General features: G+C 40.9%; 1 protein-coding gene across 1 annotated transcript in view; it reads right to left on the bottom strand.

Annotated features, from left to right (window-relative positions):
• Window positions 1–871: 871 nt before the first annotated feature.
• Window positions 872–26695, bottom strand: part of LOC111951133 (zinc finger and BTB domain-containing protein 20-like) — a 40766-nt gene continuing 14942 nt past the window's right edge. The window contains exons 3-5 of the mRNA XM_023969160.3: window positions 14785–14964; window positions 11308–12852; window positions 872–9951 (exon numbers count right to left, since the gene is read on the bottom strand). Coding sequence (XP_023824928.1) covers window positions 9422–9951; window positions 11308–12832 — 2055 coding nt within the window. The 5' untranslated portion in view covers window positions 12833–12852; window positions 14785–14964 and the 3' untranslated portion in view covers window positions 872–9421. The remainder of the gene's footprint in view (window positions 9952–11307; window positions 12853–14784; window positions 14965–26695) is intronic.

The following is a 26695-nucleotide window of genomic DNA, read 5'->3' as shown; positions in this document are numbered from 1 at the left end:
ACCCCAGCTACTACGTGTCAGATTTTTTCTGTTTTGCTGAATTTCTTTAGAAAAGCTTATTTTGGTCTACAGTAGGCACATCAACACAACTATTCAACTAGTCTACCGATCGTGATCAGAGTATAAAAAGCAGTAACGCATTTTCACAAGCACCCTGTCTTTAGTATCAAAATAAATAGAACAGTAAGCCATCTAGCCAGATTTTGAACACGTACAAATGTTCAGAAACGTACATCTTGGTAGTCTTTTGTTATCGCTTCAAAACAGATTATGTTATTTTTGCTTGAAAACTCAAGACACTGTGATATTCTTATGATTTTCTTGGTGTTTACGGCAACAACAACAAAAACATGTCATCCAACATGTTCGATAACCCCCTAATGGTTTTCTTGGATCCATATCACAACAGACAAAAATAATGACAACTACCGCCACCTTCAACAACAACACAAAGCAACGTATTGTCATGGAAGTTCTGCATGTTCAAAACTAATTATATATGATTGCATGCTGATTGAGACCAAAAAGTATGGGGGGGGGAGGGGAACAGCCGAAAGTGGACAGAAACGTGTTAACCGAACCTATTAGGTGAAGGGACCAACTTAGAAAAACATATGGTAATACAGTGCAGTGCATGTTACTTAATCTTACCATAGACATAAACTATCTTTTGGACATGTTAGAAGTTCAAGAGACCTGCCGAAAGCCCAAGACATCCAGGGTGCTAAGGCAAGCTAACTGTTGAGGCTCTTTCATTCAAGCACCTTTCAAACGCCACAGCTTCTGGATGACTCAGTATTCTCTATAACTAAAAGACAACATTTACCGGGGGGGGGGGGGGGGGGGGGGGGGGGGTGGGGGGGGGGGGGGGGGGGGGGGTTGAGATATTGCATATGAAACCCAATCAGATAGGCACCAGAGCACGCCATGGTCCAGGAGAGCACGCCATGGTCCAGGAGAGCACGCCATGGTCCAGGAGAGCACGCCATGGTAGCAAGCAGACCATTGTCGTGTACGCAGGGGCATATTCTGCCCTAGGTTTAGAAGCTATAGCAAATACAATGATGGAATCATCAATGCAAGAGGTGCTAAGCAGTGCTTTTCTGAGACTGACCTGTAATCATCTACATTTGAGCTAGCCAGTGACATTTAAATGAACAGCAATACGAGTGGGATTTATTGCAGATACTCAACATAAACCAACTTAAAGGGGAAAATGTCCCAGGACAGAATAACCAGCAGACCAGCAAATAGTGAAAACAAAGTCAATGATCTGGTGTCCTAGTAAGGCTGTTGGGGGTCACGTCATCTGTTACAACATAGTCACGTAAAGTGATGCCAGACTAGTTAGGAATGTTCTGGACAATACAGGAATGTCAATATTTCAAATATGCGGCGGGGTATTGGGTTTGGATAATACATAACATGAACTTTTCCCTATCAATTCAAGTCAGAGATACACAAACAAACAAAAAGATGACGATTGATCTCCAAATCATATTCTAGGGAGTAACACTCTCATACAACGATAGTAAAGAGAAGAACGCTGAAGAGAGGCTAATAATGGGACAGCTGTCTGATTCTGGTTTATAAGGACACTTTGAATTACAGTCAACACTCGGACAAAGGCTTGCTACTCTTCGCGTAAAACTTGTTTGCACTTCTAACCTGGTATTGCTGTGGTGTTGTAGACTGGAGTAGCTGAATCAAATGTAGTACTGCATCTGTGTCACTGATCATGCACAGAAATGCAGGTGCACGTGTAGCTATGTGCAGGGACAGAGAAGCATAATTGATTGCGAGGTCAGAAACAGATTTCGGACTGCCTATCATCGCCCGAACCAGCACAAAGACACAAGTATACACGCAATCCATCAATATGAACTACAGGCAGGGAACAAACACACGGTATGTGCTCAACTGACTGGGATGTCTGAAGTGAGATCGTAATCACTGAATTCTGAGAGAACAGCTAGGCTATGTCGAAGGACAACATTTGATTGTGGTTGGCATTTTGCATCAAAACAAAATGTGAAAAGGGTTTTAGTGACTACTATTTTGTTTTTTAGAAGAGCAAAACAAAAAACAAACAAATGTATTTATGGACGTTCAGTATGGCGGAAGAATGATAGCTAAAGCTGATAAGCCAAAAGTCATGACAATTTAGGTGTGCTTACAGACCTGGGCAAACTCTTTGAGATTACATCGTTTTAGACAAACAGAACAATTCTGTGTGTGTGTAATGGCAAATATGAAGATAGGGACCAGCTACTATATGATATTATTGTACATGCTTACTCATTGTTTTAATGAAGAGTTGGGTGGGCTATGACCCTTACTGTATTACAGTAACTCCAGTTGTTTATCAGAGCGGTTTTCTCTTCTTGTATTAGTTACAAAACTATGTATGACAGCAGGAAATAAAAACACAAATCTATCTTTATATAAATAGAAGATTTGAGGCGGATAAAGATCTTTTAAAAAGGCTTTCTTAGGACGCACTGTGTTAAGACTATGACCAACATTGTTGTTATAGTAGTATAAATATTGTTATCATTTGTGTATAGATTATCATGTGTATATACTGTATATATTTGGAAAATGTACTGTAGGAGAGCAAAACTACTTTATGAAGATTTCGTATAGCACTGTACAAATAGGCACTTGATAGATAGGCACACTCCTTATATCCCTCAAAGCACATTCATTTAGCTGCAGTTCTGTCTGTATCTCAAAAAGTCTATATTATACGTGTTGTTGATGAAGAGGTGTATGTACTGTATATCCATTAGATTCAACTGATACCATGTAGTTGGAATCGATCTATATAATGTGTGCCAGCAGGTTTACTGTCAGGGTAACTGTTCGTTACTGTCTGAGTTACTATGCAAGATACTATGGAAGCGCATGAAATGAATGTGAGGACACTGATGTAAGCTGTTCGACAAATAGCATGAGTATTTCTAAGCCTTCTAGAATTAGAACTACACTCAGGAAAAAAGGGCTCCAAAAGGGTTCTTCGGCTGTCCCCATAGGAGAACGCTTTGAAGAACCCTTTTTGGTTCCAGGCAGAACCCTTTTGGGTTCCATATAGAACCCTCAGTAGAAAGGGCTCTACCTGCAACCCAATAGGGTTCTACCTGGAACCAAAAAGGGTTCTTCAAATGGTTCTTCTATGTGGACAGCTGACAAACTCTTTTTTGGTTCTACATAGCACCTTTTTTCCTAAGCGTGTATATCGATTACATCACTACTTTTGTTCTTATATTTTCCCCAAAGATCTCTCATTTGAAAAGAGGTTTGTGTCCACCCAGAAGATACGCGCTTCTGCCAAGCTGTGATGTCTTCAATGGCTGTCTATCCTTGGCCCACTATCTAAAAACGAATGACAAATACACCGGTACACAATGGTTGCAAGAAAAAAGGGCAAAGTAAAGCCCTGAAACACACAAGCACACAGATGATTCAAACACTGCAAAACTGATCCTGTGTGTCCACACTTAAGAGAAAACGTGAAATATAAGAAAATGACCGTTAAAACTCCAAACGAAAAGCTATAGGCTTAATTCTACGTAACTCTATACCTGTGAATATATTGTATAGTTGAAAAATACATTGTTATAGCAATCTTACAAACATAAATTGGACAATTATGACAGGGGTGTATTTCAGGGTTGCATTGCATGTTTTCACAACTTTCTGACTATTCATTGAACACAATAATGGGACATCAGCCACTGGTACAATAAGTGAATGAAACAAAAAGAGAGCTGTTATAAGTAAGGCCAGGGAGAGGGAAAAATGGCGCTGTTGGAAAAAAATCCTAGGTAGTTCTTAAGCCATGTCAATGTATAGTATCATAAGATGATACTAATGCTAAACTTCTGCTTGTAAGTCAAGTTTGCCTTAAAACACACGTATGAGTGAGGTCAACCGTCTATGGGTAACCAACAGGCCTATACCTCAGTACTGTCAATGTCATGTCATTTTTCCATTGAACCTCTCATAAGCCGTGTGATAATATGGATGATTTATAACCCAAATCCACTCTCGAAACGCTGTCTCTCAGAAACCAACATCTACATCGCTATTGTCTTTTTAAACAACCTGTGACAACGAGAAAATKACGCACTTTAGACAAACATCGACAGTCAACAGTGCATTTGATTCATGTATTACATAAACATCATTTAGGCTGACTGTAAGAGACTGCAAAGTGGTCAAAATAATCACTTGATAATCTTGATAATCACAAAATAGTGCTAGATTATCTCGCTGATAATGCATTTGGAAGCAGCTATTGTCTGGTCTTGGTTTCATTATAAATACGTGATGGCTCCATGGCTATCAGAGTGCATTCATTATTCTGTTTTGTGAAACTGAAGGATGGACTTGCTTTCACGGTGCATGGTACACACTGTGTTTACTGGGGCTAATTTGGTGACTGGACTGCTCTGCCTAGCTGGTTGACCATTTCTATATTATTCCATAGAGCAGACAATCACCAGGGCTGTAACTACATAGAAGAAGGGAAAAAATTAAAAGGTGGAACTCCGTCGGGGTCTCAATTGACTGTTGAGAGTTAGAATAGTAGAATACACAAGGTGCAATTTCAAAACTTAGTTGTGCATCAGTAGTTTTCCTGTTGTTATATGTCACTCACTGACAGTCACTCAATTAGCCCATGGCAGTAACACATTTTTAGATTGGTAAATTAGTCTAGTTAGTCTAGCCAGCTATCTAAACTTGTAGTGATCGTGGCTGAATTACCGACTGGGCAAGCAGGCCACTCCAGGGGGATTCCAATTGATTTTGTTAGTCACTCTCACTCAGATATCATTCACGTGGAATAAGTCATGGCAAAATGTGGAGAATGGCAGGAAATTAGATGTAAAACTGCAAAAACAATTTTTCTGTAAAACAAACTCATTTGTTTACTTTTCGTTAATGAAATACTTTTTTCTGCCAACATATCCCTCTGTACGTATTCAATTATAGTTTTTAATCCCAGTTCTGAGTTCATGTGTAGCGGCTAATTGTATCGCTAGTAGGCTATGTGTTTGGAGATGGACTGAGGTGAATGAAGCTACAGCAACCAGTGTGATAATGACGTTTGCTGTTCTCCAAATAGCATTTTAGAGTTTTTAAACTGTATCGAAATGCAGTAAATGAGCTTCAACTTTCTTAAAACAGTCCGGACCTCACTAAAACTAAGACCCTGGTTTACGGGCCCTGAACACTACCACCAACACCAACAACAACTGTATGCCAGAGCAATAACATGTGATCAAAATAGATCTCAGCAGTCCCTTACATACTGTAGCCATCTGTTAAGGACTTTGCCTCATCAAACCTACGACTACAGAGAGTCCTCCAAGAGTAGAGACAAATGAACATCGCATGCAGCCATTCAGTGTTCCTTGTCTTAGTGTAGCAATTGAAGCTATAGAGTAGAAGCATGTTTAGGCTTATGATCCCCCTAGAGACCTCTGCAGCAGAGGATAACAAACTGCCGGCCAATCACAAGTCACATACACTCACCTACGTATTTATATGGACAGTGAAGCTAAAACGTTTAATATTGTCTTATGAAGCGCCAGTACAGAATATCACCTTTTATTTGAAGGTATTTCATACTGTACATATCTGTTTTACTGTTTAGAAACTAAAGCACTTTATGTATCTAGTCCCCCCATTTGAAGTATTGGACAAATTCACTTATAGTGAATACTTATTGTGCCATTTTGGAGTCACTTTTATTGTAAATGAGAAAATAATATGTTTCTGAACACTTTTACATTAATGTACCAAGTTACAGATGCACAAAGATCCCCCGAAACATGCTATCCTCTCACCATTACCAATAACAGGGAGGTTACCGTTGGGGGGGGGGGGGGGGGGGCATGATATTTATGTCTCTGTAACTTTATCACACATCATTATTGATGATTCATTCATAATTATCCACAATCATGGTAGCATCCACCTTAATGTATAATCGTTCAGAAATATGATATTCTAATTTACAATGAAAGTGACTCCAAAATACACTACACATTATTTACCATTCATTTCTAGTGGGCATAGCATAATAGCACGACCAATATAAACTGCAAATGCATCCAACAAGTTGTTAGTCACAAGCTTGATGAACTCATTGCGTGCTAGGAATATGGGACCAAATACAAAACTTTTGACTAAATGTAATACACTATAAGGGAATTTGTCCAAATACTTCTAATACCTTCAAATGGGGGGACTACATACATAATGTGCTTTCATTTCTAAACGGTAAAACAAATATGTATGAAAATACGCTGGGGTATAGAGACACATTAAACACGTAGATTCACTGTTCCACAAAACACGTAGGAGAGTGTATATTGTTCCTTCGCTTGACAACCACATGCTATTCAGTGACCAGATGGAAACTCTACGACATAATATGAAGACCCCTCTCTGATGCATGCAGTAGTAGGTCCGTTGTTTCTGATATGAGGATATCCTAACGTTGTGATCCATGTTAATAACAGTCCTCATCACTTCCTTGTTTTTCCCATTTGAAAGAGACAAAGATAGAACACAGTGAAGCTGGCAGGAGAGTTTTCTCAGGTTGCCTTTTCAAATAGCAACCAGCTGAAGGAAGGTAACTAAAGCACTAGGCATAAAATGCCATATACTTCTTCCAATAGGGGCAATGTATTTACCAGTATCAATATTTGATCAATAGATGTCTTTGTAAATGTGCATCACAAATGTGTTTGTTAGCCCATGAGGGTTAGCAAAAGCTGCTTCTCATAGTACCTGCACTGCATATTGCAAAGGAAGCCCTACAGTTCAGGTATTACACATCCACTTGGGACAACAACAGTTTGATTATACAACACACACAAACACTCACACAGACATACAAAACACAAGAGACACACAGTTGTGAAACAATTTACAAATAGCAAATAAGCTTCGTACAATCTCCCACCCACCCTCTTATTCCCAAAGAAATGTCTAAAACACGCCTATGATTTATGTGTATCATTTATGTCCACGCACACTATATAAAAAAAAGTTTGTTTTTGGGGGGGATATCATTTGGCATGAATGCTTTTGTATGAAAATTCAGCATCTGTTCTAATGTATGCAGTGCGATAACTGCTGTTCCAAGGGTTTAACTCCTGAAAAGAATACATTAAAAGGGTAAAAACAGAGAGAAGCTCACGCGATGGTTCGGATTTGAATAAAAAATAAATGTTTGCGCAAACACAGCACAAGTAAGTACATATAATAGCAAGCAATAACAAAAGCCAAGAAACGTTGAATTACCTTATCGAAAAATAGAACAAAGCTATTCTAACACGTGAATTCTACAACCAAACATTCGATAAAAAATGATTATTATTCTCTAAAACTAAAATATCTCTGGTAACAGTAGTGCACTTATCGGTTTAAGCAGTGCAACATATATGCAAGAAAATAATGCAGTCCTCTTATCAAGCTTTTAAGAAATCTTTTTTTCCTTTAGAAAATGAAAATCATAGAATTTAATTTCTTAAGTATAACAATTCAATATTAAGCACAGGCATTTGAAGACAATTTGCAATGCAGCACTTTGTTTTTATCTACAACATATTGTTTTCAGACTGTACTGTAATTGTGGTTAGTTACGATCTCATCATTGTAACTAAAAAAAGTGTCTACTCAAAGAAATGAGCAAAAACGTTAGATTGCAGTTGCAGGCAGACGTGTCTGTCTTATTTTGGATAAAATGCAAGGACAACAAGACAAATATCAGAGCAGAGCCTTTGAGTGACGTGACACTTGAACGGCATCCCCGCTCCCTACTCCCAAATCTATTCTGTACACACTTGTGTCTAGGTATCCGGTGAAAACAGGAATGTATCTTATTGTCTGGAAAGTCCATCTGCAAATTGTGGTATATTATGAAGTAGGCTAATTATTGGCCCGGGTATATGTTATCATGCTTTATTTTGCCTCGTGTCTCTCTTGTCTGCATGTCATGTCCGAACATGACATGCCATTTGGGCCACCAGGTGGAGCTAAGATTTCAGGTATAGTGCATTTTATTTTCTCCACCTGCTCAAATAGCTGGGTCATGTCCTTAGGAACAGGGTAGACAAGAGTTTTAGGTCATAGGATGATATTTCTGTCCAATGCAAGTTCACAGAATCATTCTCAATTCACCGGTAATCCATTTGACGGCTGTCTTAAACTTCCTTGGTAAATCATTCCATTATCAAATAATATATATATTTTTTGAATCATTTGAACGATAATAGTAATAATGAAGAATCATGTTGTAATCTACAGCTGATAACAGTCTGGTGCAAGTTGTGGGAGCAGCAATCATGATAAGTCTGGTGGCATACTCAAGCCTGCCACAACTGCACATGTCAAATCCTCTTCATAGAACTAAACAATAATTTAGAAACGGATTAAGTCAAGAAGAACTTTCTTCTGTCTTCTGTTAATAAGTTAAAGCCTTAACAGTCTTCTAAGATATTAGTGGCAGTGTATGCAAACGAAATAAACTCCTAACAATATTACTTATTTTTTGTTGCTCAAATACTGTCTTATCAACAACCCTAATTTCGTCAACTTAACCTGAACCATCAAAATGCATGGACAATAAAACATTAACCAAATAACCATTCCTATACCCACTCACAGGAAGTTCAGTACAATTAGTCAAATCAACTTGTACCTCCACAACAGCTGCATGTTAATCCCTCGATACCATAATAATAAATAAAAACCCAGTGTCAAATGAATTACTCAACTTTTCTTATCCGACATAAGAAGGCAAACTTGTGACCGACAATATTTTTTAAGAGGGAATCTTTAGCCCAAGCCAGATATTTTTTTTGTTTATTTGAAAATTATACCACAGTAAGCTTGGACGCCTATAGTGCCCAAAACGGTCAATATGGGATCACATTTACCATGTTAGAAATTCCATGGCAATGTTTGCACACGCGCACACACACACAAGCAGTCACGCACACATACAAATACACAAGCACAAGCACAAGCACACACACATGAACACATACACTCATACAAACATATATCTATACTGTATATAGGTGTGTAAGTTTGAATTTGTGTATGTGTGTGTTTCTTTCATAGGCCTTTCGGTAGTGTTCAACACATAAATCAGTATTTTAGGAAAGCATACATTTAGAGGCCTGTAGTAAGGATCCATCCAGTGGATCAATATCAAACTACAAAGCCTTAAGGCCACCATCTTGTTTTTCTTTTAGAATAACAACAACAAAAAACTCCTTTCTGGGAAACTTAATGTGCCAGTGTCTATACTCATTACTCTTCATGCCCCAAAATAAAAAAAAATCTAGTGCCATTTTTATTTTTCATTCTTTTTTTAAAGAAGTGCATCTATTTGTACTTATCCATCGGAGACGTGCATTCGCATGTGGTCATTGAAGTGCTCAATTTGGTCGAACTTGGCAGGGCAGACGGAGCACACATAGGTGGTCCCTTCTTGGCAGCTTGCCTCCGCAGCCACACCCACTCCTGTTCCGACCCCACCCCCTATTCCGGCGCCTCCGCTGACGGGCATGGCGAGGGCCACCACTCCGGTGCCGGGTTCGGGCACGGCCATGGGAATGGAGACGGGGCCACCGGCGCCTGCTGCCCCGGACAGCCCTGTGATGGCGCCCCCTGTGCTGTGCAGAGCCATGTGTCTCTCCAGCAGGGTCTTGTGAGAGAACTTCTTCTTGCAGATGTAGCACTCATAGGACTTCTCTCCACGGTGCAGCCGCATGTGGACGTTGAGGGAGCTCTTTTGGGTGAAGCGTTTGTTGCAGATGCTGCACTGGTAGGCACGCACCCCTGTGTGTGTGACCATGTGTTTGATTAGGTAATCCTTCAGGGAGAACGAGCGCCAGCAGATGCTGCATTGATGTGGTTTCTCACCTGAATATACACAGAAGTCACAGTCATTAGGAGGAGAAATGGGAGACAGGAAAACACAAAACCGTGCTAAACAACGAAGGACACCGACAGCGCAACTCAATTCTTCCAATGTAGCCTTGAAAATGTAATTTTGCAAATGAACGAGGACTGTGCCCGTCACAAAACAAGTTAAACCCAATGCCCTAACAAAGTTTGACCTCACTGCCAAGCAGCCATTGTTGATCGGCACACTCGTCCTCCATCTGTTTATGAATAAGTATCTCGGCTTGAATATATTTTTGAAACTATTTAAAATAACATCATTCTGCTCTTAACTGGAATATAAAGAGCCCGATTATGAATTCTGGTAGAATTAGAACCCCTTCCAACGTCCTGCTCAGTGGTAGTTGCCATCCCTCTTTTTGACCTTTTTAATATTTATGCACCAACCCCCACCCAGTGATAAAACTCTAAATTACAAATAGTAATCAATGTGTCATATTTTACAGGACTAGCTTCATTGGCAACCATACAGGACCTGAAATATCACTCACTGTATTAATCAAATACAGAATATCAGTTATGATGCAGGCTGCCAAAGTTCATTTTTCAATGTGACAGAGCCTTAGAACTAATTTGTACCRCTCAGCTGAATCAAAATCAGGGATTGACATTAAGGTAGCCTAAAACTGATATTTCTGGTTCCTCCCCATTGTTTAAGTGAAGACAATTGATGGCATTTCTGTGTGTAAACAACTAGGGCCATAAAATGCCAGAAATGTTCTGTCTTTCACTTAAACAATGGGCAGGAACCAAAAAGATAATATTTAAGCTACTGGAATTATTTGCAGTTYGGTTGTTTTCAGTTGTTTTAAATCTACCTGACCAATGGGGAAACCACAGAGCAGGCTCAACTTGCCCGACTGCCATGAATTCAATAAGGGGAGAAACCAGAAAGTTAACTTGCCCGACTGCCATGAATTCAATGAGGGGAGRAACCAGAAAGTTAACTTGCCCGACTGCCATGAATTCAATGAGGGGAGAAACCAGAAAGTTAACTTGCCCGGCCAGTAGGGGAACCCTTGATGTCAATCCCTAAAATTAATACTTCTTTCATGCACAGAAAACCTATGTAATTTTCCTTATGCTAGTAAAATATTTGTTTGCTATTAGCCATCCATCAAGAAATAGCCTATATATTTCAAGCCACTAAACAAAATAAACATTTATCCATGGCTACATTTTAACTTAAAGAACCATTCATTGCGTTTGTGTATTTTATTTGCAAATGTACAGGGAAATTATTTGAACCACAAACCACTCATGGCAATATACTAGTGTTACATGCAAAATGGTAAGAGGAGCCAGTGTACTCACCAGTGTGCACAAACATGTGTTTGACATAGTTCTGTTTAGCAGTAAAGGTTTTAGTGCATAGAGTGCACTCATAGGGCTTCTTCTCCCCCTGTCCCATCTGGGCCGCCTGTTGCTGTTCCCGCGCTGCCTGCTGCTGTACCATCAACTGCTGAGAGAATGGGGGCATACTAGGGGGCGGCACGGCCACAAACTGGGGCTGTTGGCCTCCCATGGACTGTGGCAGGCTGAAGAGGAAGGGTTTGTTGTTGCTGGCCGACTGTGTGGCAAAGAGGTTGGGCAGGTAGGAGTTGCTGGCCGTGCCCATTACCTGGGTGTTGCTGGTCATGGTGAGCGGCATCCTCAGGTTGCTGGTAAGGGATTCGGCCTGACGCATATAGAGTGGGGCACTTGGCAGGGACTGGGCCATGATTGGGTTGGGCAGGGGCTGCAACATATTACTGTCGCTAGTGCCGTGGGATGTGCCCCTGTCCTCCATCTCAWGCATCTGCTCTGGGGAGGAGTCATTGACATCGATCTGCACTGGGGTCCCCTCGCACTGTTGCCCCTCTCCAACCCCTTCCCTCCCAAAGCCAAGCAGGTACTGCTGCTGATCCACGGAGTCTGGCTCAGTACCGATGGAGGAGCTTACCCCTGAGTCAAAGCTTTCACCCTTCGGCTCACTCTCCACACCCTCAACGTGGTCTGTATCTCCTGTGCACTCATCCATACCATAGCTGCTGTACTCGTCCTCTGCCTCCTGCTTTATGTGAACGCCTCCTGTCTGTATGCGTACCGGTCGGGGCTGCTTGCGGCAGTGGGTGGTCTCAGGAGTGGATAGAAAGCGTTCCATCTGCTGTGATCTCTCATGGATGCGGGTGATCCACGGCGGGTCCTGGTCATGCTGGTCCTTCTGCGTGCCGAGGGCTGGGTCGTAGCTTGTTGTCATACTGGTTACGTAGTGGGAGCGCTCACGGGTTCCATTCTGCAGTGAAAGGCCGGAGTAGGAGTAATGCGATGTGTACGCTCGCTCTAGGCTCTGCTGGGACGTGGCCTGCATGTACACTGACTCTGCATCGCTGCTGGGCCCAGAGGTGCCTGACTCCGGTGTGCCCCGGGGAGTCTCCTGCCCAGAGTCCCCTGGGTTGACAGGGAACCCCCCTGGCCCGGCCAGGCCCACATTCTGGGACACGATGCGGGTGCACTCATCGATGACCGTTTTGATCTGCAGGATGCTGGCAGCAGTGAGGATCTGGAGAGCTTCCGATTGGGAAACCCGCAGGACCCCGCTGTACATGAAGTCTATCAGCTTCTGGATGGACTGCACCGAGACCACCGAAGGGACCTCAATGTCACTGTAGCCCAGGAGCAGCTTGTCCTGAAAGAAGGGGCTCCCAGCGGCCAGCACGCAGCGGTGGGCTCGCAGCATGCTTCCATGGATCCGAACAGTCACGTCACAGAAGTGCCCACGGTTGCGCTGCTCATTGAGGGTCCCAAGTACAGAATTGCTGAAGTTGTGGAGATTGATGTTATGAATGCGCTCGGTCATCCCCTTGCAACTGATGTCMCCTGGAACAAGAAGAAGAAAACACCAAACGTTTTAAATGATGACTCAATTTTTAGGAATGTGGGCCACATGATGAGCAACAATCTAATAAAAAAAAAATGTGAAATTGATTATCAAATACATTTTGAGAAGCAACACAGCTGCACTGTTGTAGGGACATAATCACGATATTTAGCACAGATATGCCCAATTTAATCCACTTCAACATATGACCTTTCCCATCCACCCCATGTGCTTTCCTCACATTTCGGTGATCATCTTCTTTTATGTTATTTCATGGTATGTTTGCATTTGATATTGAAACAATCATATCATTCGAGGTAAACTAGCTGGTTAGTAGTTGGATGAATGTCTGCACAAAACAGCACAACAAAGGATCTGTAGGGCAATAGCGAGAACGAAACAACCAAGATGGTTCCCATCCAATTAGTTTTGTTCCTATCTTACAAGTCTGGTGATATATTTTCTATGAGACTCCAAACGCCCAGTAGGTGGTGGTGTGGGTTTAGACTATAAAGCCTCGTTTATCAGCCTTCAGCGTGCACTGTGAAGTGGTTCCTAACTACCCTACTCTCCGAATTTCAGGACGTTACACAGCTAGGCTTAAGCAGTGTTTAAGTTTGTATTTGCGCCCATCTCCTTGGCTAAAATGTAGAAGTCAAACTCACGAATGGAGTAGTGACTGCCCTTAACACAAATTGTACATAATAAACTACAAATCTAGAAAATGGCTCAGCTATAGGCTTCCTAATATTTCACGCGTTACAGTATTGCTCTCAATTCATGCATTGTTAAAGCTCTTCTTAGATATCTACATGTCGAATTAACAAATTGCTACAAAACAATATACGACTTACTTGTTGAATGTTTTACTTTTATCACGGACATTTGTAGATCAGTTTAACAAGACTGGATATGACAATGACAATCAATGGCATCCAATAGCTTTGTCACTCCACACATGGACGCTAGAWTCATTGAATGGTTTAAACAGGGTGTTCTACTATTTTACCATTACATCTCATCTCAATATAACATCATCGATTTTCTGAACCTCATCTGTATCAAATCACTAAATATTATTTAGCATTAGTCCTCCAGCAAACAGCSTCATTATACTATCCTCAACAACAACAAAAATGAATGGCTTCTCTGTAAGACTGAACACCTGTTMATACAATCTGTATACGTTTTACATATTTTCATTCATCCACATAACCCACACCCGGAGCGCAAGGGTTCTTAACCACTGCTATAATACAGCGCCTCTCCCTTTACTCACTGGGTACATACTGTACATCACACACACACACACGTTTATTCATATAGCACCTGACCCCTCTTCACTACTATCACCCTTGTAATTATCAWATGCTTCGCAGTAAAACTACAATGAAATTAGGCTACTTTACTATGCAACCATGGTGACAGAAAGAAAAAAAACACCTCCCCTTGATGTTAAACACGATCATCAAGATCTATCTAGATAATGTATATTCATGGCCACGCCTTGCTTTTAGGTCAACAAAAAGGAGAGCTCTCAAGTGATTACCTTTGACCACCTGTCAGTGAAGATGAAAGCCTTGTATCTAGGTGACTATTTACTATAAGGTATTATCGAAAACCAAGGGAAGGACTAATGAATACCATTTATTGTTATTAATTCCTGGGGAACCAAATTATCGTAAATATATATAAATAAATGAAACAGAAAAAAAACGAATTCAAAGAATGAGAACAAACCAAATCACATCCAATAGGATTACTATAATCACAAACAGAAAATGTTAATGATTGCAACATGCAGGAAAGATTTGGTATGTATGAATAAAACCATATTCAATGTCTGTTTAATAAATGCGAAACACACCCATACTGCTAGTGTAGCCTAACTATGAGGGGCACTGACCGACTGACCACAGAAATATACTCACACAGTCAGATGACGCTTGGTTGGGAAGATGTGTGTGAGGCTGGTGATGAGGCACGGGACACACTGCTACAGGTTCCTGGTGGAGGTGGCTGAGAGAAGACCAGTGCTAGGCAATACCTTCCGTCCTCTCTGCTGCCTCTATCATAGGTCGCTCTGCCACAGTGGTCTCTTCAATACCACCCTATAGGGGGAACAAGAAACAATTCAGAAATCAACATGCTCAATCTGAGAAAGAAGTGTCTGACCTTGATACGTAGAGACCGACTCAAGCGACTGTACTCGTAACTTACAAAAGGCAACTGGGAAACTTTGAAGTGGTGACGTGGATGCAAGGCAATGTATATGTTCTAATTTCCAACGTAAAGAGTGAGTGGACCTTCTAGACTAATACTCTAGTGGACAGTTAACCGCCAACTATACGTCAAGGTTGGAAATCACGTGGCCAAATCTCTTTTCAGTCGTTATCCAAACCACTGGTCAGTGAACCACACACAGCCAAAGGAGACCCATCCACCTTTCGGTCTGATGTACCCACAATTATATTATATCTCCTCATATCATATTTGTCAGTTCTGAATAAAATGTCAAAGGCTATAGACATGCCGTTATGCTCACAGTCTGATCGTTATCAGAAAAGCATTTAGAGACCAGAAATGTCTACAACCTGCCTCGAGCGGACCTACAGAGGACACGGGAGCTTGAATCAATTTAATAAAAGGTTGCAACAATCGCAAAAGGATTGCTCGCCAATATAAAAGTCTCCAACTGGATTGTGTGTGTGTGTGTGTGTGTGTGTGTGTGTGTGTGTGTGTGTGTGTGTGTGTGGTGTGTGGTGTGTGTGTGTGTCGTGCGCGTTGTGCGTATACCAAGGCCGTACTGAACGTGATTTCAAATCCCTGTTTTTCCCAGTCCCTATGTCTTGAGCGTAAAAATCGTCTCTCTAGGTTTCAATACTCATTACCAAGTTCCAAACTGCCTCTGGAAGCAATGTCAGAACAAGAATTGTTCATCGGGAGCTTCATGAAATGGGTTTCCATGCGCAATGCCAAGCGTCGGCTGGAGTGGTGTAAAGCTCGCCGCCATTGGACTCAGTGGAAACGCGTTCTCTGGAGTGATGAATCATGCTTCACCATCTGGCAGTCCGACGGACGAATCTGGGTTTGGCGGTTGCCAGGAGAAAGCTACCTGCCCCAATGCATAGTGCCAACTGTAACGAGGAATAATTTGGGCTAGTAAAGGGAAATCTTAATGCTACAGCATACAATGACATTCTAGATGATTCTGTGCTTTCAACTTTGTGGCAACAGTTTGGGGAAGGCCCTTTCCTGTTTCAGCATGACAATGCCCCCTGTGGCACAAAGYGAGGTCCATACAGAAATGGTTTGTCGAGATCGGTGTGGAAGAACTTGACTGGCCTGCACAGAGCCCTGACCTCAACCTCATCGAACACCTTTGGGATGAATTGGAACACTGACTGCGAGCCAGGCCTAATCACCCAACATCAATGCTCAACCTCACTAATGCTYGTGGCTGAATCGAAGCAAGTCACCTTAGCAAAGTTCCAACATCTAATGGAAAGCCTTCCCAGAAAGGTGGAGGCTGTTATAGCAGCAAAGGGGGGAACCAAATCCATATGAATGCCCATGATTTTGGAATAAGATGTTCGACAAGCAGGTGTCTACATACTTTTGGTGATGCAGTATATATATATATATATAGTTGAAGTCGGAAGTTTACATACACTTAGGTTGGAGTCATTAAAACTCGTTTTTTAACCACTCCACAAATTTCTTGTTAACAAACTATAGTTTTGGCAAGTCGGTTAGGATATCTACTTTGTGCAAGACACAAGTCATTTTTCCAACAATTGTTTACAGACAGATTATTTAACTTAACTTATTTAACTGTATCACAATTCCAGTGGGTCAGAAGTTTACATACACTAAGTTGACTGTGCCTTTAAACACCTTGGAAAATTCCAGAAAATTATGTCATGGCTTTAGAAGCTTCTGATAGGCTAAATGACATAATTTGAGTCAATTGGAGGTGTACGTATGGATGTATTTCAAGGCCTACCTTCGAACTCAGTGCTTCTTTGCTTGACATCATGGGAAAATCAAAAGAAATCGGCCAAGACCTCAGAAAACAAATTGTAGACCTCSACAAGTCTGGTTCATCCTTGGGAGCAATTTCCAAACGCCTGAAGGTACCACATTCATCTGTACAAACAATAGTACGCAAGTATAAACACCATGGGAGCACGCAGTCGTCCTACCGCTCAGGAAAGAGACACGCTATGTCTCTTAGAAAAGAACGTACTTTGGTGCGAAAAGTGCAAATCAATCCCAGAACAACAGTAAAAGACCTTGTGAAGATGCTGGAGGAAACCGGTTAAAAAGTATCTATATCCACAGTATAACGAGTCCTATATCAACATAACCTGAAAGGCCGCTCAGCAAGGAAGAAGCCACTGCTCCAAAACCGCCATAAAAAAGCCAGACTACGGTTTGCAACTGCACATTGGGACAAAGATCGTACTTTTTGGAGAAATGTCCTCTGGTCTGATGAAACAAAAATAGAACTGTTTAGCCATAATGACCATCGTTATGCTTGGAGGAAAAGGGGGGAGGCTTGCAAGCCGAAGAACACCATCCCAACCGGAGGCTGCAGGAGGGACTGGTGCACTTCACAAAATAGATGGCATCATGAGGGAGGAAAATTATGTGGATATATTGAAGCAACATCTCAAGACATCAGTCAGGAAGTTAAAGCTTGGTCGCAAATGGGTCTTCCAAATGGACAATGACCCCAAGCATACTTCCAAAGTTGTGGCAAAATGGCTTAAGGACAACAAAGTCAAGGTATTGGAGTGGCCATCACAAAGCCCTGACCTCAATCCTATAGAAAATGTGTGGGCAGAACTGAAAAAGCATGTGCGAGCAAGGAGGCCTACAAACCTGACTCAGTTACACCAGCTCTGTCAGGAGGAATGGGCAAAAATTCACCCAACTTATTGTGGGAAGCTTGTGGTAGGCTATCCGAAACGTTTGACCCAAGTTAAACAATTTAAAGGCAATGCTACCAAATACTAATTGAGTATATGTAAACTTCTGACCCACTGGGAATGTGATGAAAGAAATAAAAGCTGAAATAAAACACTCTCAACTATTTTTCTGACATTTCACATTCTTAAAATAAAGTGGTGATCCTAACTGACCTAAGACAGGGAATTTTTACTAGGATTAAATGTCAGGAATTATGAAAAAGCGAGTTTAAATGTATTTGGCTAAGGTGTATGTAAACTTCYGACTTCAACTGTAAATATAAAAAATGGTGTTACTATGGCGTACCATATTAGGAGCTTATGATCAGTAGCACATGACAAAACTTTCGGAAGGTAAGGGTGCTCACGAGCGGCTAGATGTTCTTTACCATTCCGCCATCAGATTTGCCACCAAATGCTCCTTATAGGACACATCACTGCACTCTATACTCCTCTGTAACCTGGTCATCTCTGTATACTCGTCGCAAGACTCACTGGTTGATGCTTATTTATAAAACCCTCTTAGGCCTCACTCCCCCATATCTGAGATATTTACTGCAGCCCTCATCATCCACCCGTTCTGCCAGTCACATTCTGTTAAAGGTCCCCAAAGCACACACATCCCTGGGTCACTCCTCTTTTCAGTTCGCTGCAGCTAGCGACTGGAACGAGCTGCAACAAACACTCAAACTGGACACTTTTATCTCAATCTCTTCATTCAAAGACTCAATCATGGACACTCTTACTGACAGTTGTGGCTGCTTTGTGCGATGTATTGTTGTCTCTACCTTCTTGCCCTCTGTGCTGTTGTCTGTGCCCAATAATGTTTGTACCATGTTTTGTGCTGCTACCATGTTGTTGTCACATTGTGTTGCTACCATGCTGTGTTTTCATGTGTTACTGCCATGCTATGATGTTGTCTTAGGTCTCTCTTTATGTAGTGTTGTGTTGTCTCTCTTGTCGTGATGTGTGTTTAGTTCTATATTTTCTTTTATTGTTATTTTATTTTTAATCCCAGCCCCCGTCCCCGCAGGAGGCCTTTTGCCTTCTGGTAGGGCATCATTGTAAATAATCATTTGTTCTCAACTGACTTGCCTAGTTAAATAAAGGTTAAATAAAAATAAACAGTCAAATCATATATACCCTAACACATAAGGCATTCATGGAGAAACACAAAAAGGCATTCAGCTACACCCTGCATGTGATTCTCAGGTTTACAGAGACTCTAAGCTATACAAGTATACAGTGGGGTACGGAATTATTGACACCCTTGATAAAGATGAGCAAAAATGACTGTATGAAATAAATAATTGAAATACTGTTTGCAACGCAAAACATTTTGGGAAATTATATTATTTTATACTAATACAATTGCTCAGAAATACATTTTGTTTAACCCTTTACACTCGTCTCTGTATAGGAGTTGAAAATGACATGGGCACTGATAAATGCCTAGATTGGTACAGTAACATGCTATACATAACGTCCGAGCTCAGGCTCTGTGCTTCACAGCTCCGTATGGGTTTTGACTGACAGACGCTCTAAACTTGAGCATTGCGCGCAACGAGAAATTCCCCCCATCCCTCCCTCTAATTGGGCAACWGTCGCAAATCTTTGGGGCTGACCGAGTGAGGGAAATTCTGTAAATCAAGAGGACTCGATGTATGTTTGAAAGATTAGACGTTGAGGACTAAAAAGGAAATACTGCTTTGATGTCAGACAAGGAAGTCCAAATGTGCACTTCACATTTCCATATCATAAACTCATGTCATATACAGTGTCCATGTTTATGATCACTATGTTTGATGTCCCGTTACAAGACGACATGTTATTATACCCTGGGTTATTCTGAACAGAATTAGCCTATGTTTGTCTATTGTGATGAACATTTGCAGCGACACACGCACTTGAATGGACTCGTAACTCCTTTCTATGCGCACCTATATCTGTTCCCCTGAATTGCCTTGTGAAAGCTTAAGACCGCAATATAGTGTTTTATAATGGACCGTTTTTTGGGATTGTGTAAACAACAACAGTAAATTGTGTGAACGCGGAGATGCAGGGTTGTGTTCCAAACAGCTGCAAGTGTGCTTGCTCTAGTTCCTCAACGGCACACCTAGGAGAGCTCAAAAAAAGCACCTTATAGTTGAAGACTCTTTTTTGAGATTACTTAGGAAATCTGCACACTTTGGAGAGGTGTGTGGCCACTTGGAGACGCCAGTTAGTCCTCTCACTCAAACTCTTGTAATTATTTTGTCTTGTGTTGCACCTACACCACATGTTTCAGGAATGTTCTTACCATGTTACTGAATGTATCCAGAGTATTTTCAGATTTCGTTATCAACAAATGTGGCGAAAAGTACAGGAAATGTCAAATGCACATAAAATCAACAGTGTAATGTTTGGATTCAGTCTTGTGTCAGGTGACCTGTTGTGTCCTCACCTTTGGTCTAATYATTTCCATAATCTCCAAACTGTTCCCTTTCAATTGCTACCATGGTTATACCTTTTATATTTATTATGTAAGAAACATTTCAATTTAGCCCTATCCATATAGGCCAATTCCCATGAGTTAACCAGAAATGACACCTTTTTAAAGGAAAAAAAGGTAAGTGTCAAAATGATTGACACCTCTGTTTTCCATACCTTTCAATAGCTCACCGTGCGAGGATAACGACACTGAGCCTTTTTCTAGAAGAGGACACATTGGTCACATGGAGTGGGATCGTAGACAATTCCTCCATACAGAATTTTTCTAGATCCTTGATATCCTTCGTCTGCGTTTATGGATTGCCCTCTTCAATTCAAACCAAAGGCTTTTAACGGGTTTCAAGTCTGGAGACTAAAATGGCAATTGCGAAATGCCGATTTTGTGGCCAATTAAGCATTTCTTTGTGGATCCACTTGTAGCCAAGTTTCAGCCTCCTGGCAGAGGCAACCAGGTTTTTGGCTAAAATGTCCTGGTACTGGGTAAAGTTCATGATGCCGTTGACCTGAAAAAGGGCGCCAGGACCAGTGGAAACAAAATAGCCCTGTAACATCAAAGATCCACCACCATATTTTACAGTAGGTATGGGGTTCTTTTCTGCTCATACATTCTCATTTGGACGCCAAACCCACCACTGGTGTTAGYGGCCAAAGAGCTTTATTTTCATGTCATCTGACCAAAGCACTGGTTCCAATCCAAGTGCCAACTCCAGGGATGTACATTTGTTGGGTGACATGAAGAAAAAAAATATGACCCCTACCGTTTAGAGACATTGTTACTTGTTAAACAAAATATTTATCTGAGCAATTGTATTAGTAGAAAAACATTTGAGCATACAATATAGCTCAGTATTTTATTTATTTATTTTATAACAGTCATTTCTGCTCATCTTTACCAAGGGTGTCAATCATTTTGGATCATACTCTATGTGCACGACCACAAAGTGTAAGGGTCCAACTACGGCCAGTTTATGCATCCTCAGGTTTTTACTGTTCACAGAATGGAGGAAATGTCCATATGTCAAACTCAAAATAAACCTAATCATATCATGAAGTTTTCTGAAGGATACATAAATACTCATATTTAGTTTGAACCCGTTCTGTTGTGATTTTCTTGTTTAGATGCTGTGACTGATATACTTATAGTACAACACAAACAAATGTATTCTCATCAACTCAGCCAAATGTGTMCATGTCTTCCCATTCAAAAAATGTAATACAATTTCTGTCCATATGTGTCCTTCATCTATTACAATCTATTTTGCTGAATGGTCTTCATGAATAGGATCATACAGTATATAGTAGGAATATTATGTTAAGCACTGAGGCTTGATTAAACCCTTACATTTCAGTAGAGGGGTATCTGGGTAACCAACAACAGTTTTAATATTCTAAGGAGCCAACAATCCTTACATTTATTTGACTGGGGAAATGTACTGGCATCAAGTTACACAACTTGTATTAACTTCCGTTCATGACTGCAACAGACAAAGAAGACATAACATGTGACGGCAATGAATACAGAATTGTCTCCATAAATACTTTATGTAATTTATCTTTTCATCAGATTTTATTTTCTGCTTTTGGTTATCTTACCCAGTCTGCTCTGAGATATTTATTTTTCTAAAAAGGGCTTTATTTATCCTTGCATACTTTCCATTGTATTAGTAGGCCTATGCCCCTGGCAGACCAGCCAGATGAACATAATTAAACACTGATTTGTAGATGCACAGCAGCAGTCAAAGACAACCTTCGGAAAAACAATCAAATTGACATAAACCAAGAGAACACAATGTAATGCCCGACTAGTTAAACGAAAAAAGGGTTCAAAAAGGCTTCTTCGGGTGTCCCCATAGGAGAACCCATTTTGGTTACAGATAGAACTCTTTTGCGTTCCATGTAGAACCTTCTGTGTAAAGGGTTCTACAAGGAAACCAAAAGGGTTGTACCTGGAACCAAATAGGGTTCTCCAAAAGGTTATCCTGTTATCCTATGGGGACAGCCGAAGAACCCTTTTAGATCCTAGATAACACTTTTTTTTACAGAAGAGAGTCATTGTTTATAATTTCTATTGTAGAAGGCATGGTTTGGAGTAAGAATGTCAGTGTGACGTTTGAAAGAAATAGAGAGATAGTAAGCTTCATTAATCTTAATTTCCTTGAAAATATGACATGATACATGTGGACCTCATTAACCTGTTTCCTAACAACCAAATACCTGTGGTGGTGACACTACAGAAGATTGACATACAGCATCACCCCTCTAAGCCAATAGCTGTGTGCCACGACATGAATAATGTTTATCTCCATTGTCTTACTGAATTATAGTTTGCGGCACAGTAAATAAAGCTGTGAGCATGTGTTGTTTGTTTTCTATGTTGGACAAAATGGCACCATGGTTCCATAACAAGCCATTGCTTTGTACTAAATCACAGGGTTTTAGGTCAAACAGCTCAAAGGAAACAAGCTTGGATAGCCTCGCCAACTAAGCCATCAAGAAATTACATCATAATTCAATTGCTCACAGACACATTATGGCCATTTTTTGGTGTTAAAATCACAGCTAAGATGTTGATGATTCTCTCATGGTAGCCATATTATTTTGATATAGGGACTTTGCAAAAGACCTTCCAATGAAGCCATGAACCAAGTCTGTAGCCATGAACCAAGTCTGAAGCCATGAACCAAGTCTGAAGCCATGAACCAAGCCTGAAGCCATAAACCAAGTCTGAAGCCATGAACCAAGCCTGAAGCCATGAACCAAGCCTGAAGCCATAAACCAAGCCTGAAGCCATGAACCAAGTCTGAACCCATGAACCAAGCCTGAAGCCATGAACCAAGCCTGAAGCCATGAACCAAGCCTGAAGCCATTAACCAAGTCTGAAGCCATTGCTATGCAGCTGAAAAGATGTTGAGTGATGCATGGCAACAGCTGAAACACACCAATACCAATAGGACATCCTCAATTGTCTAGTGACCCCTAATAATCCATACAATCACAATAAGGTCCCAGCAGCTACACTTGCGGACCCCTGATGAAGCACACTTGCCAGGACAGTAGTCACTCTTTGACTTCTCTATTGCCTATCCAGTATGCCCATTGCCCAACACTGACTAAACGTCAGACCTTCCTATTCCTACTATCAGGTAATTTGTGGTAAATATCTCCATATGAATTTGAATTCAAGTACAATAGTACATTCTATATTAAGGAGTGTCATAAAATGTACATATCATCATGCACGCATGCAAGCGCACACACGGTATGCACTCACTCTCTCACTCACTCACATTTGAAAGCACATAAAGGGGCCTTTTTCTATTCTTACCATAGTGCTTTGGAAAAGTGACAAAGTGCTGAAATCATGAGGGAAATTACACTAGTTTACAATAAGCCAGCCAATGCAGGTGTAATAGTGTGGTCAGGGTCATTCTATGATGACCTGATGACAAAGGCCCCTGCATGGCTAGATTTAGACAACACGAGCATATACATTTCCTCCCTGGCTTCAGTTGCAATCTAGACATGTAAAGCCACCTGCCTGAGGGGTGAAGTGAGGTGAATACGGGCAACAAAGGCTTCAGCTGCTCAGACTGTCACTCACAACAGTGATTCCATTTTAGCTGTGACACAGTGGGTGAGCAGCAGCCAGCTCCTACCTGCAGTGAATGCTAATCAGTCCAGGGGTCTGTATCTCTGCCTCCTTCCCTCCTCCCTCCCCTGTCTTGGACGAAAGGGGCTGATGATCCTTCAAAATTAATTAGATCCTTTTTGGAGGCAGCCATTTTCTTTCACTCATTATGCCTCTGCCAAAATCTGTAGCTTTTTTCTTTTCATCCCCGTTCAGGGGGAATCCAACTATACTTGCGAAATATTATGTTCTTAAAAACAAAAGTGCATTTATTTGTCTGATATCGATCTTCCCCACAGCTCTCCCTTTCTCACTCTATCTCTCTCCCTGCACTGCACTGTGTTTCCCTCTGTAGTTAGCTGTCAATAAGTCCCCAGAGGTCAGTTCGTCTGCTAGAAATCAGACACAATGCTATAGACTGCCAGTGCCATGCCCTGCTGCCACAACAAAGACCACAGGAAGAAAAAAAAAGGTGGAGAAATGGGAAGAGAGCAGCATCACCAGTCTGACTTCAGGATAATCAGAGCTGCTTTAATTAGTTGGCAAYCTCATGACGAATACTGTGCTGAATTTGGAAATCAGTTTCATCTAGGGGGGAAATGAAAAGGTGGGGGTGGGGGATGGGGTTGAGGACAGAGATGAGAGGCGGGTTTGTGAAAGGAGACGATGTCAGCCATGTGAATAATATACATCTTGAATATGCAAATGTGACTTCAATACACACAACAAGCGTATATTTTCTCCTTGATACATGTGAGCCTACAGGGGGGCGGGGCGAGAGATTTTCATGGAAATGAACCAACCCATTTGCTTCCTTGGGCGATGAATAATCTGGGATGTGTATTGTGTTGTGCATACTGTGCCATTCAGAAGAATATTCCCACCTATTCTGATTTTATTTACTGCTAATAGCTATTATCCATTAATGCAGCACGTAGTGTTTTAATTATTTTTGTTGTTGCACCTGAGTACTATCAATCTGGTTCAACCATTTCATCACCATGTAATTCATACTGCCGTGCCGAAAATAAAGCCTAAGAAAATGGGTCCGCTTTCAACAATTGTATGGTATTTGCACACTGACGAAATTGCTAAAAAAAATAATGTTTTACACCAGATGAAATAATTATAAACACAAATGTCACGAGTGGAAAACTTCATTCAAACCTCATTTGTTTCCTGTAACGGTATTGTTGATGTTAACTAAGGTATGGTCTGACAGACATCAAACCCATTAGCAGCTGCCCTACTGTTTCATCAAGGCATTTCTATAATTTCACACAATTTTCTAAATTGTTTGACTAACGTGAATAACCAAATACACATAGGTCACATCTATTCATTCACAGCAAGGAGCTACATTGCACATAAATTCACCAAAATGTATACTAAATCTGGATACGGCATAAATAAACAGAAGGTAAATGGAACAATAGTGCAAATGACACTCTGATCTGAATACATTATTGGCCAATTGATTGTTCAGTTCTCTCCCAACAACATTCTGTTGGGTAATTAAATTAATGAGCAATATACAGTACTACATCTCGTATTACAGTTGAGTGGTTTAAAATCAAACCCTTGTTCTATTAAGTATAAACATAAAAATTACCTGATAACATGTTTAATGCGCCCAAAAACTCTTTAGTAGAATGACTGGAAGCTCAATCTCAGGTTTTAATAGATTTATCCTTTGTTCTGCTTATGAACTTTGTTGGCAGAAAATCCATCACGTTTGAAAATCAACATGAACAAAACACCTACACACTGCTACAAATATCTAAAAATCCCCCCCCCCAAAAAAGGTCACATTGTCATGACGAGATGTGCTGAGTTGTCTACAATCCTTACTAGCTTTTTCTCATTTTCAAAACATGTGTCGGACTTAACGAAGCCGAACCATTCATGTTTCCAAAAAGGTACAGTAATTGGTACGTGCCAATAGCACAGGTCATTTAAGTCAAAGCAATGCCACCACTCAACACATCAGAATGAGTTCATCAATGATAAATAASATGATAAACATTGCCCTGTTCTAATCTAAGTTCTCTCCATTCTTAATGTTTTGGGGTCATTTGAGTTTTTGCCAACAATGTATAAGCTTCAAAAATGGTTTCAAATGATCAARTGATCAGTCCTTGTATCCATATCTATGAATTTGACAGTGGTTACATTTCAGGGTAATTACTAATTGCGGTTCCAGTAAAATTACAGCAAAATGTTAGGTTAGGAACACTGTTGCCATGCCATCTCAGAATTGTTAGGAAAGCACTACTACTGAAAGTTATGCAACAATCTATAACAAATACATTAGAGGGGATGTTGCGTTAAAAGCTCCCATTTGGTTGTGACATAACTGTAGCCTGCATTGCTTTAAAAAAAATCTCCAGAATGAGCTGGAAATATAATGGGAACATTTTAGGTAGAATGATCGGGGCGGCAGGTAGCCTAGTGGTTAGAGCGTTGGGCCAGTAATTGCAAAGGTTGCTAGATCGAATCCCTCGAGCTGACAAGGTAAAAATCTGTCGTTCTGCCCCTCAACAAGGCAGTTAAGCCGCTGTTCCTAGGCCGTCATTGAAAATAAGAAGTTGTTCTTAACTGACTTGCCTAGTTAAATAAAGGTGAAATAAAAAATGATTGAATGGACTACAGCTTACATTGTGTGACCAAGTGCTTATTTGCAAGTAGCCTACACACAGCGTGCTGTAGTCTGTTCAACCATTGTACTTCAGTTTTTATTTTTATTTGAAA

Source organism: Salvelinus sp. IW2-2015, linkage group LG23 (genome assembly GCF_002910315.2).
Source record: "Salvelinus sp. IW2-2015 linkage group LG23, ASM291031v2, whole genome shotgun sequence".
Classification (NCBI taxonomy): Eukaryota; Metazoa; Chordata; class Actinopteri; order Salmoniformes; family Salmonidae; genus Salvelinus; species Salvelinus sp. IW2-2015.
The sequence above is the reverse complement of the archived record's forward strand: the minus strand, read 5'-3'. Positions and strand labels throughout refer to the sequence as shown.